The sequence below is a fragment of the Galendromus occidentalis genome, unplaced genomic scaffold (genome assembly GCF_000255335.2).
Source record: "Galendromus occidentalis unplaced genomic scaffold, Mocc_1.1 scf7180000075579, whole genome shotgun sequence".
NCBI classification, from domain to species: domain Eukaryota; kingdom Metazoa; phylum Arthropoda; class Arachnida; order Mesostigmata; family Phytoseiidae; genus Galendromus; species Galendromus occidentalis.
In genome coordinates this window covers 438,990-450,388 of record NW_003803569.1, presented here as the reverse complement: position 1 = coordinate 450,388, position 11,399 = coordinate 438,990, and the positions used below count along the sequence as shown (strand labels likewise).

Genomic DNA, 11,399 nt, shown 5'->3' with positions numbered 1-11,399 from the left:
TGACGTTCCGCCGCGCTGATGAGTCACCCTTCAGAGTCTGTCGTCTTGATATCGCGTTCCATCTCGAAAGTTCATTCCTCATCGAGACGGGACGAAATCCTGAGGTCGGACGTGATTGGATGCATTAGGTCAGCGAGTCTCGGGATCGGGATGGTCGAGTTTCCCGCTGGACGGAACAGACGGGAAACATGCCGGGACCTCGGAATCATCGCCTAATCATCGCTCGAGGGGAATCTACGCTCCGACCGGCCCTCCGAATGGAAGAAAAAAGCCTCACCCCATTTTTCGATGCAATGTCTATGGCAAAACATGATCCGTCGACGAAGGCATTGGATGCAGTTCTTTTTTATTCATTGTTCTCGGTGGGAAACTCTGTCGATTGAATGAGCAATTCTTCTGAATTCCCTTGAGCTGAACGGCTTCAATCTTTCTTAAATCCCCAAGTGTCCGCGATTGGACCGAGCACTGGCCACGTGATCCGTTCGGGAGACGCGAGGAATTTCTTCATCGCTGGCAGATTCTCAATCCTCTCCACGTAAGCGACCAGGTTCGGGTATTTTGCCAAGGAGTCTGCGAATGGAGAGAAGGAAAATCTTGTGAGCGCACAGTGGATAACGCCTCGCGCAGATGAATTCGAGTGGGCAGCCTGCGCTACCCCTGGAAGCCTTCAGATCTGCGAGTCATGAACGCGCTCGACTACAATGGCCTGAGCAGAGAAACATCGCTCACCAGGGTTGATCATTTTCTGCACGTCTAGGGTCTCGTAGAGGATGAGATCGACGTAGCAAATATTATCACCCATGAGGAAGAATTTGTCCTTGAGCCAAGCGGCAACGCTCTCCAGCTGTCTAGGAATTGACGCGGGATAACCCTCCGGGAACCTGAAGTCGATGATTTTGCTCCCGATGCCGTAGTGCACGTAGAACCACCTACAGAATAATGTTGAAGATTACAGAGAAGCGAATCAATCGACGACTTCCAGCGTGACTCGAAGTCCAGACCGTTTCGGGATCCTACCGAAGATCGTCGACTTGATTCTCGATCATGTCGAGCTTGGCATGTTCCTCAGGCGAAGCGTCTGCGGCGATACCGAGGAGTCCAGCCTTCCTGGCGATGTACTTCAGGATCGCTGTTGATTGAGTCAAGCGGAAGTCTCCATCGATGAGATAGGGTAGGTTCGGGAACTCGAAGCCGAGCGTGTTCTTCACCTCGAACCACCGGTTCCTGAACTCCGGGCTCGAAGCACCACCTGGGAGACTCATATTCTCAGATTAGGTTGACGCAGAACTTCTTCTCGCGGTTGAGCTTTCAACTTCTGGTTCTTCTGACCGGAACAGAAGGCGTACGAACTCACCGTCGAATTCATATGCAACGAGCTCGTACTCGAGTCCGGACACCTCGAGGAGATACTGGATCGGAGCGAATAAACCTCTCAGCTTCCAATATCCAAGGATCAGTTTTGGCATTGTTGCTCGAGCGATTACGACCGGACGTCAAAATTACGAGCAGCTTCGAGAGGCTCTGCCAGTCGCACCGCCACGACACGATGAAAACGAGGGTGAGAGAACGCATTTCTGGGGAGAGAGCGATCCGACGGTCAATTTGTGTAGCTGTCAGCTCAATCTCAGCGCTGTTTTCTCTTTGGCAAGTGACTCCGATAACTATGTACGTATTTTCCGGGGCAAAAAAATCCTGGTACACTCCTTGGGAAAGTCTCTCGCGAATGATGATCGGAGTCGAAACCTGGAGCAATATCCCCTCATATCGGGTCAGCCCGCGAACTGCGAGCGCCGAACGTATGAGTCTCCCGCATTGATTTTTCGTTGTCTCTCGCTGTTTTCGAGGACGCCATCCGAGTCATGTGCCGGCTCGTCCTAGCATAGATCCATGGAATCCCACAGGCTCCTCTGAGCATCTAGAGCTCCCTTGGCAAGGCTCGTCATGACCTTGGCCGGAGGCTAATCGAGTTTTCCTCTTTTTGCTCATGATTCACTCAGTCATGAAAATATGTGAGAGGGAAGAGCGGTGAGGGCACGTTGGGCCGGGTCGTGGCGTGGAAAACCACGGCCCGTGGTTTTCCGCGCGGAATTTTCGAATATGGCGCCATAGAACGCTTTGTTGACGCTCCTCATGCTATGGAGTGCTCGCAACTCCAAATCTCGTGAGAGCTCATAGCCAAAAGCGGATTGGCACTCCTACTTGTATCAGCTGTTCGCGATACACCTCATCATTGTGACTTTCCTGTTGTTCGAATCAGCATCATCTCTGCTTCTTTCGCCGACGGCCAAATCTAGTTTCCACCGGTAAGTCGAGCTCAACTTTTTCTTCTTCGGTTTCTGATTCCGAAAACTCGGCTCTCCAGCGATTGCATCATCAGCGCGACTTTTCGCTTGTGTGAAATTCCGTGCTGCATCTCCGTGAAGAACCGACACCCGTCGGGCTCTGTCAGCCGAAGCCTTATCGCTCTTACCCCACACAGCTGCTCATGCTCGGCAAATTCGTCGCTCCGGTGTGGCACAATCGAGGAGTCCACCGTGATACCGAATGTTGGGCCGGCCGACCACCAACAATCGAAGATCCCGGGATGATCCCCGACGTGGGCGGTCACGGAGCCCTCATCGAGCTCGGGCAGTTCAAACTGCAACCCACGAGAAAATATCACTACCGTTTCGCCGCTACGGGCTGTCCTTCTTACGAGATCCGGGAGCAACCTATGGGCGATATCGCCGCTGTAGGGTTCGATCCGCAACAGAGATCGATAATCGTTGGTAAATCCGAGGGAGGCATCATTCATCAGGATCCCGATTCATCAGAGTCTAGGATTCTTGACTTCCCGAGACCTACCGGCATCAAAGTTCAAGATTTCAGGACGGACTGCGTGACCGTCGGCGTCGCCTCCAGGAATTCGGTCGCTGCTTTCCGCGGCGCGGAAATTGTGGCCAAGGTCGAAACCCCAAATGACATCACGAGCTTTGATCTCAGTCCGTATATTCAGTCGGAGCTACTGACCTGCTCTCGGAGATCCGTAATTTTGGGTGACGAAACTTTCGAGCTGAAATTGAGGTCCATTCCTGAAGATGTCGTGTTTTTCACCCATCCGAGGCACCTCGCCGTCGTGTACGCAAACTCCGTTATTCATTGTGATGCTCGAACTCCGAAAACAACTTCGAAGATCGCTGACACCGACTGCATGAATCTCTTGCCCATGAACTGCTTCTCTTTTGCGAAGCTCAACTGCAAAAACGTCAATCAACTGCTCGTTCTCAGCATCGACAGTCTATCGGTCTGGGATGTTCGATACTCAATACAGCCCATGGGAGTCTACAATCATTACGTACCGCGAGCCGGTCGAGCCTTCGGGATGCAAACTCTCCAGACCGAAGACTCGCTGCTCGTTCTGGTGCAGTCGAACTCTAAGAGTACGCTCTTCGAGTTCGACCCTTCTTTCCCGAGTCCGAGCGCTATGCTGCTCGGTCCCCAAATGCAGTTCGGTTCGCCTCCGGACATCGGCCTTCACTATTGGGACCAGACCGGAAAGAAACTCCCTGACGATATCTGGAAGCGGTTGACGCAGCCCATCGCAGGGAGTTGTATCGTTCCCAGTCGTGACAACCCCGATGAATTCTCTCTGCACTCATTCACCGAGACGGGCGACTGGTTCAAGCAGAGAATTTTGCGGCGTCCAGAGGATGACGATTCGGTTGCTATCGAGCGGACTTTCGCCTATGGCTTAGACGAAATTCCAATGAACGCCGATCAGCGAGCGGGAGTTGAGGACCAAGTGAAGAAACTCCTGAAAGACCACCCCACGAGCGCTCCGCTCATGCTCGATCCGACGGTTTCTCTCGGTCGTCTCAGAGTGATTTGGGAAGACTATTTCTTCGTCAACACCGGCTGCCCCGTTTGCTCCCCAGCATGCCCCCCTTGGTTGGATGGGAATCCATGCTTGAATTGTGGCTTGGGTGAAGCAGCAAAGATTCTGAACGACGCGTGGCTCGAAGGAGGCCTGATGAGTAAGAACGAAGAGCTCACCGAAGAGGAAGAAAGTCGATTTAGAGAACTGCTCAGTCAAAACGCGGGTGGATACCAAGTTTCCGACTCCGTGAAAGCGGCTTGGGGCGAAGTAGATTGGCGAGTCACCGGAGAAGCAGTAGCAGATGTCACCCTAAACGACGCCGATGCTCCGGGCGAAGCCGAGGAACAAGTCGACATTTATGATGATGATGGAGAATGAGCGTGCTAATGTAATTGTTGAATTTTGTTGGAGGCTCAATCACAGCTTCGATTGAACCGCATTTTCGATTGTGATCTCACAAATTGTTCAAATCCCTCGGGGCATGAGCTTCTTGTAAATTGTTTCTCACAATGGCCTCGGCCCAAGAATGAAAAATAAATCGTACCCTTCCATGGGAACTGCTGGGCAATTTATTCTAGATACGCCCTCTCAGTTCGATTCCTACGGAAGACAGGATTCGAAGGGAGGTTAGTCAATCAATCTAAGAATGATTCAACCCTGATTCCAGCGGAGGCAACACTGGCCCAACACAAACATGAGTGACTACTCATATTCGTATCCATGCACGCATATACGGTTAAGCTCAGTAGTCGCCGACGAGCTCCGCAAAACATGTGAGTCGATGGACGGTTCGGATGACTACTTGATCGAGCTCCGGAGCCATCTCTCGACAGACAAACCCATGCCTTTCAAGCTCATAAAGACCTTCTGGGAAGAACATAAAAGTGAGTCCTCCACCGCGAGCCGACATCTACTCCGCTTATATTTCGGGGAGTCGAGCGAGAGGGGTTCTACGTCTCGTCGATCGAAGAGGAATAATTATTCTAAGCGCCTTGCTCGATTACAGAAGGGACGGCGCTGCATAAATGGATCTCAGGCTGCGCTTTGATTCTTCCTGAGGTTGTTGTACCACCCCGAAACGACGAGCTGGAGAAAAGATGTCAGAAACTCCGCGCACAACAGAGCCATGCCGAATACAACAAAATGGTAAAAGGAATCGATAAGAAAGTACCCACAGAAGCAGGGTAAGATATCACAAATCGTCGAGATCGACACGAAAAGGAAAAATAACGTGCTTACGAGGGTTACTCGCGGCTGACTTTGGATCTTTTGCTCGACAGGGAGCGCGCGATCTGGAGGGAGATACGGAATCAGTACATCGCAGTGATAAACATGGTGCTGACGATCGGAGGAACTTTTGTGTTTGTTTATAAAGCTGTGGAGTATTCGCTGCCTGCGCCGAACCCAGCCGCTCAAACTCTGTTGGGTATTTTTGCCTGTCTTGTTGTGGCCACAGCAGAACTCTATTTCTTGCTGAGAGATTTGAGTTGAATAGAATATTTATGGAGTTTCGTGCGTGAACCCTGGACACTATTCCGAATGAAACAGGTTAGGCTGTGAGAGTGAACGATAGCTTTTGATGAACAAATTGAATCCTTGGTCTTCTGAATAAACGCGGCGAGGTATCCGGTCGTCTCGAGACTCCACTTTTTGATCAAAGAGATATCTTCCGTCGCGGACAACAGCGAAGAACGAGCCGGGGCCGATGGAAGATGACAACAGTGCACGGACTTCAAAGGCAGCTCGCATCGTCTCCCTTCACGCTGCCCAGTGGTTTCTTGCGTCCGGTCGGCGGGGTTTCACGTCGAATGCCGAACGTTGGAAACTTGGGAACGCAGAACCCGGGGACGGCTCCGAACAAGAAAACTCATCAATCAGAAATCATGAGCGCTCCATCTGGCGAAGAGAGCGAGTACACCTCTGAGTGCCGGTCTTTTTCTTCGGCGCTCAGAATGGATTCTTCTTGAGGAATCCACTCCCGCCGTGATCGTGATTTATGATCCGGATGAAATCTCGGAGTGCTGATGGCATGATCTCGTACATCCCTAGGGAGTACCCTTGTCGCCGAGCAGAGGGAGATTTCAAAGAACGACGAATTGAGTCGGGGCTTTTGTACAACGCTTTCATTTAAACGTTACTTCTCATGGACTTTTCAAAATCTACAACTTGTTTCGCATGACTCCTCGCGATTTTGAGGAGTATTTCACTTGTGCGGCCAGTTCCGATGAGATCCTGAAATTCGAACCCCTTATGTAGAGGCTCACATTCTTTGGCTGAGTAGCCAAGCGAAGGTCGTGAGCGAGAAATGTAGTCGGCGAGGGCGCCAGCAACTCACCACTGCGAAGGTTCGACAGATCGAGAACAATTTTTTCCCACAGGTGGTGAACAACTTGTGCTTCAAATCGATACCGAGTTCTTCCAGAGCTCTGGCTACAGCTTCCCGGAGTTTCCGCTTAAGTTTATCGTTATCGACGGCATCGGTTCGCATTCTCTTCGGTGCGTTCTGGAAAGGACGACCCAATTTTCTTCCCGGTTAGCGCTCCGAGGGTCCCACGGGGACGAACTAAGAGTGGCACTCTATAAGTACGAGTTTGTTCCAGCCCACCTGTCGATCTTCCGATTGATCCGACTGAGAGAAAGGCTTCGCTCGCAATCTTCTCGACCGCGCATCTGTGGCCGGTGCCGTGTTTCGCTCGGCGGGTTGAGAGTAACTCGGTCCAGCGGGAGGAGATGAATTTGAAACTTCCCGGAGGATATCACGGAAGGGATTCCTCCTCAGAATCTGTGAGCTGTTCCTGCAAGTTGAATTATAATGCTTCATTGTATCAAACACCGTATTTCAGGTCGGCCATCAGGGGACTGTCCATCACGATAAGGAGAGGCAGAACAATAGTTGTAGATGGAGCACGAAACTCCCGCACGCAATTTCTTTTCGTAGTACCTCTTCGGACTCTTCTGTTTTCGTGGACTCCGACGCCGGTATTGTGGACTCGCTTCGAATAGGGTCTTCCTCGGCGATTGTCGTAAATTAGAAGACTTCTGCCTAACTATACAGGTCGTGGTTGCCGATGGTCCCAAGCAATTTGAGAAAGGATGTCTGATAACGGCATCCCTCCAGCGCTGACAGTGTCTCTCCCAGGCCTCGTCTTCTACTGACCGATTATAACTATAAATCGATGTAATATCATTAAGATGATTGCTGCGAGAGCGACTGTACTCTGCAAGGGGAACGGGGGACGACAGAATCGTCTGAGGAGCTCCTCTATTTCGGAGATTCAGAAAAGTCCGCCAAGTCTACCCTCAAGACCGCTCAGGACTGTGAGGTATCTTAAAGACCAAGATCGCGCAACCAGAAAGTGGAAGACAGGGAACTTGGCTGCCTGTCGGTGCTCTTGAACGTGCCGACCCGCCTCACAGGAGACCAATAGAGCCTGTCCCGGCGGGTTCATGGAACGGTACGCGACGAAAGGGAAAGGAAAAATGATCGCTCCAACGAGCTCCTGAGGAAGCGCATCTTGCTAGACTATTACTCACTAAACATCGTGACAAGTGTGCTTCAGTATCTCCGGCCAACACGAACTCTTTGCTTCCTCGATGCCAAGCGTCGGTCGGAAGGAAAAGTTCCCCATGGGTATTGGCTCTGCATTTTCTGTCGAGTCCACAGCTTCCCCGGTGCCCACATTGAATAGTGCGACGATAGCTGGTGCGCTCAGCGATAGGACTGAAAGGAATCCTCGTCGTATTTTAAAAATCGATGAATGCCCCCATAAACTTTAAATGAGCAGATCGCAAGGAGATATGTACCACGTTGATTTCGAACTCACCATTGGATTCATGACTCGTCGGCGGGGGTTCAAAAGTGAGGAGGTTGCGTTGAGGCCACTCGCTCGGGTCGGCCAGATTGGAAACTAGATAGGGGAAGAGCATTCGCGGAAAACCGTCCTCAATTAGTGATTGATAATAATATGATGATCGTCGTATCCCTAAAACTCATCGGGAAACTGACTTGGAAAAACTGCAGGAAACTCACTAGGATCGATGACGAATGTCTCTTCGTATTCATCGAGGAAGGGCAGCTGCTTGGCTTGAGGCAGGCAGACCGGGTGATACGGTTGGAAGCGAGACAGGAAGTCTATATTGACGCTCCGCACCAGCGGGAATACCTCTCCGTGAGCTGCAGGCGGACCAAAAAGCGCTGTATGAGATTCCTTGCAGAAATCGCTCTGGATTGGATCGATTTTGTAGAGAAGACCCCACCTGACACCGCGAAATGCATCGAGACCGTTGTTTCCACGTTTCCGGGTGGACATTTCAACGCCCCTGACATGACACATTCCCAAAATTTCTCCGAACTGCGTTCCGTTTCCTCGAACTCTTTTGCTTGGCCTTCGATTCCATTGATTCGAACGAGAAGACATTCCTGGATTGTACAAGGTATTTGCTCCCTCAAATGAGCGATGAATGTCGACACCCAATAATGATCTTACTCCGAGCTTACATTCGCGCTTATCTGATATTTCCTAAAGATGTCGGTATCGGTAGTGTACATGTTTACGCCAGGCGCAAAATAATGGAGAGGAATCGACTGCATGGAGACGGATCGCACGACCTCGATATCGCTGCACCAGCGCACCGCGCCACCTTCACATGAATCCTCTGGATGGGGCTGAAAGACGGGTGAGGGGAGATAGCTAGGAGCCGGAGAACCCCCATTGCGGGTGAGATCATGACACGAGATCATCGAATTCACGCTGACGGACCTTCTCGTGAGCCGCGCTGACTAGATCTCGATCCAAAAGCTCCAAAGCGAAATGTAGAGGTTTTCCTCCTAGGCGAGAAGAGAAGAAAACCCTGGGGAGAGGCTGTCGTTCGAGTCCCCTGTTTCTCCAGTGCAAATCGGCAATGAGACGCAAACTAAGCGAAATATTCCTGACCTATCCTCCGGAGTGATGACCAAAGATGATCCGATACACTTCAGCCAATCTTCAAGAGAGGACCTTCCTCCCCCGCCACGCAGAGGATAGAACGCAGCTTTCTCCCAGACCGCAGCTCGCAAAAGAGTGCCGGAGAGGTAATCACAAGTTTCACTGAAATAAGAGTCAGTCGAACAATGAATTTTAAACCCACACTCGCGCGGGCAAAGTCTGATCGGAAAACGAAAACTCTGCGAGAGTACCGCTTGTGGGGGGCTCTTGTCGATCCGGAAGCTCCCGCGGGGAAACTTACTTGATGCGCCAGTAAGGCACGAGCTCTTCGTCTACCACAACATGCACTTTCGCCGAATCTGGCATTGCTAAGGTATCCAGGAGGACATCGATGACAGAACCGGCGGCATCAGAATGCTGGAAATGAGACTTGCGTCATGACACGCCCCCACAATGGAGACATGAACTAGGTGGCGGGAGGTTTTTTCTTTCTCGATGACGCTCGAAATTTCATGCTTTCAGACGATGCTCAGTCGTTCGGGGAGCAATCAGAGCCGTATCAGAAGGGTAGGTATGAGTATGCACCCGGGTCAATTTCGATCATACGGTGAGTCAGAGGAATTCGGCCCACCAACACTCATGGAGTGCCTCCATCGGTAGGGACAAGCATGAGGTGAGAGCTTCAAAGCGTGCGCCCCTACATGACAGATTCTTGAGATTGAAGGGGGAGCTACCGAGACGCCAGATATCGAACCTTGATCAACACATTTTCGTTGACACCTTCACCGTGTTCCCGCAGAGTCTCGCATATTGCTTCGATAGCGTGAGGGGCATCCTCGAAGCTGGTATCATACCAGCATTTTGACTGGAATAGAGAATTTCCGCACATTTTCCAACGAGATAGCGGATCAGTGATCAGGAAGGGAACAAAGAGGGTGAATCGAGCTCGACCGGGCTGATTCCGCTCCCGGTTGAGGATTCTTCCAGCATGTGAACCCACGAGATTGAAGCAAGCTGTATGAAGCGTGAGGCATGCCGGGATAATTGCGACTCGTAATCGCCCTTCACAATCGATGAGCTCTCGCAGATGGCTCACGCCCTTCTTCCGCATGTGATTGACGATCAAGCGATGCTCCCTCGCGAAATTCGAAATGAATTCTGACGCAAGGCAGTGATCAGAAGCATCTGGAAGTAGGGTTGACCTTTCATCTCAGCACCAACTCACCGCCGAAGGGGGACGAATGACCGAATCAAGACAGTGTTTCCAGAAAGGACAATACGTTGTGGCTTGAACGGCTCGCGATTCCGATCATCTGCGGTTCGATATATTCTAAACCTACCTCGGGTCAGGAAGAGAATATGATGCCTCATTCTCTCGAATCATCGATATCACAAAGGATCCATCAATAAAAATCTGAGCCTAGTCGCGAGCCGGGACACCGAGCATTCGTCACCTCGAGATCAGCTGGTGAAAGCCCGCGCTGAATGATGATGACAACACGCAGACAGAGAAACGGGGCTCCACAAGTGTGATGCGGTTACCGACATGGGATGCCATCTAGCGGAATCCGCGACAAGCTGCATTGGCGTATGGCTGCTCCCTAGAGGAGTAATATGTAAAGGTTTCTCGCCTCTCATCGGTTCCCCGAGGATAGTGGACCTGTGAATTCGGTCAGACGAACTGCTCCACCAGTCTCGATACCGCGACAATCTCCGAGCATCGCGCATTCGATGAACTCTGATTCGATATATCGAAGTAGGCATAAGTGATAATTGATGACTAGTAGGTGATATACCGCGAATTCTAGGTAATTGAATGGTATGCTCGTCTATTTTTCGAGCCTCCGAAACCTGCCCGGCAGGGATGATTTTCGGCTCTACAAAGTCCCCGTCTGATTATGCAGTGCTCGAATGTTTGAGACTTCCGCGTCTCAAAAAAAACCTGCTCCTCCATCAGAGACTGCTCGTATGGTCGAGACTGCTCCTGAATTAGGTACCTAGAATATTCACGATAGATCGTGATGAGCTCGCCAGAGCACCTTTTCTCAGGTCCTGCCAGCGAAGGAATCTTTGTTCTGGGTTTGGTAATTATTTCCACAGTTTCCTCAGTCGGGGCAATGGGCGATAGTCCGGACTCGGGTCACCGAACTCTAATATTATTTAGCCGCGAAGGATGGTTTTCGGTCAAAGGGAAGCATAGATTGCACACTGTCTTGCATGTCGAAGGCTGAGCTCGGGGCTCCTCTTCGGAAGACCGTTCACGATCTCATCAAGAACTGGGAGTGGTCAATCTGACCTATTGATGTTCCTGCTTGGCAATGAAGATGACAGCATTTTCGGGGCTCGTTATTTTTATTCTTGAATCCACCCAATGTTACTCGAAATATCATATACATTCACTAAAGGAGCTTCGCAATTCCCGAAGCGGGTTTCAAGGGCTTTTGACTGTATACCTAGAGCATAAACGCGTATAGATGCCTACATCTGAGTGAGAACAACCGTTTGGTAGATTCGCAAACAGAGCCTCACCCCAGGACCCAATCGAGAGATTCGCGTCGGGAGCAATAAACGGTACTTAGTTTCGGGAACCGGGCAAGAAATCTCCTCCTTCTCCTGCA

The 11,399-nt window shown here is 51.0% G+C and overlaps 4 protein-coding genes across 4 annotated transcripts; 2 read left to right on the top strand and 2 right to left on the bottom strand.

Annotated features, from left to right (window-relative positions):
- Positions 1-328: 328 nt before the first annotated feature.
- LOC100907056 (glutathione S-transferase class-mu 26 kDa isozyme 47-like) lies at positions 329-2,041 on the bottom strand. The gene is made up of 4 exons (XM_003737564.2): positions 1,355-2,041; positions 1,018-1,249; positions 730-929; positions 329-570 (listed from the first exon to the last, which is right to left on the bottom strand). Exons 1-4 carry the CDS (start codon positions 1,464-1,466, stop codon positions 422-424), a joined length of 693 nt encoding a protein of 230 aa, XP_003737612.1. The 5' UTR covers positions 1,467-2,041; the 3' UTR covers positions 329-421.
- Positions 2,042-2,104: 63 nt separating this feature from the next.
- On the top strand, positions 2,105-5,487 carry LOC100907199 (transmembrane protein 199). Its single transcript, XM_003737565.2, has 4 exons — positions 2,105-2,303; positions 4,524-4,740; positions 4,863-5,040; positions 5,137-5,487. The coding sequence occupies exons 2-4, from the start codon at positions 4,551-4,553 to the stop codon at positions 5,345-5,347; spliced, it is 579 nt and encodes a 192-aa protein (XP_003737613.2). The 5' UTR covers positions 2,105-2,303; positions 4,524-4,550; the 3' UTR covers positions 5,348-5,487.
- On the top strand, positions 2,585-4,234 carry LOC114828232 (uncharacterized). The gene has a single exon (XM_029111498.1). It carries the CDS (start codon positions 2,585-2,587, stop codon positions 4,232-4,234), a length of 1,650 nt encoding a protein of 549 aa, XP_028967331.1.
- A 477-nt stretch (positions 5,488-5,964) lies between the features above and the next one.
- On the bottom strand, positions 5,965-10,152 carry LOC100898669 (uncharacterized). The gene is made up of 15 exons (XM_029111495.1): positions 10,122-10,152; positions 9,782-9,966; positions 9,536-9,646; positions 9,083-9,198; positions 8,791-8,943; positions 8,617-8,707; positions 8,355-8,522; positions 8,114-8,276; positions 7,887-8,030; positions 7,681-7,764; positions 7,391-7,589; positions 6,798-7,022; positions 6,462-6,651; positions 6,192-6,359; positions 5,965-6,088 (listed from the first exon to the last, which is right to left on the bottom strand). Exons 1-15 carry the CDS (start codon positions 10,150-10,152, stop codon positions 5,984-5,986), a joined length of 2,133 nt encoding a protein of 710 aa, XP_028967328.1. The 3' UTR covers positions 5,965-5,983.
- Between the last annotated feature and the right edge of the window lie 1,247 nt (positions 10,153-11,399).

Coding starts and splice junctions, on each gene's coding strand:
- LOC100907056 (XM_003737564.2), bottom strand. CDS start 1,466: ATGCCAAAACTGATCCTTGGATATTGGAAGCTGAGAGGTTTATTCGCT. Junction 930..1,017: donor AATCAAGTCGACGATCTTCG/GTAGGATCCCGA, acceptor ATTATTCTGTAG/GTGGTTCTACGTGCACTACG. Junction 571..729: donor GCAGAAAATGATCAACCCTG/GTGAGCGATGTT, acceptor CTCCATTCGCAG/ACTCCTTGGCAAAATACCCG.
- LOC114828232 (XM_029111498.1), top strand. CDS start 2,585: ATGATCCCCGACGTGGGCGGTCACGGAGCCCTCATCGAGCTCGGGCAG.
- LOC100907199 (XM_003737565.2), top strand. CDS start 4,551: ATGAGTGACTACTCATATTCGTATCCATGCACGCATATACGGTTAAGC. Junction 4,741..4,862: donor CTTCTGGGAAGAACATAAAA/GTGAGTCCTCCA, acceptor GCTCGATTACAG/AAGGGACGGCGCTGCATAAA. Junction 5,041..5,136: donor AAAGTACCCACAGAAGCAGG/GTAAGATATCAC, acceptor TTTGCTCGACAG/GGAGCGCGCGATCTGGAGGG.
- LOC100898669 (XM_029111495.1), bottom strand. CDS start 10,152: ATGAGGCATCATATTCTCTTCCTGACCCGAG. Junction 8,708..8,790: donor GTCATCACTCCGGAGGATAG/GTCAGGAATATT, acceptor GCCTCTCCCCAG/GGTTTTCTTCTCTTCTCGCC. Junction 6,360..6,461: donor ATCAATCGGAAGATCGACAG/GTGGGCTGGAAC, acceptor CGTCCTTTCCAG/AACGCACCGAAGAGAATGCG.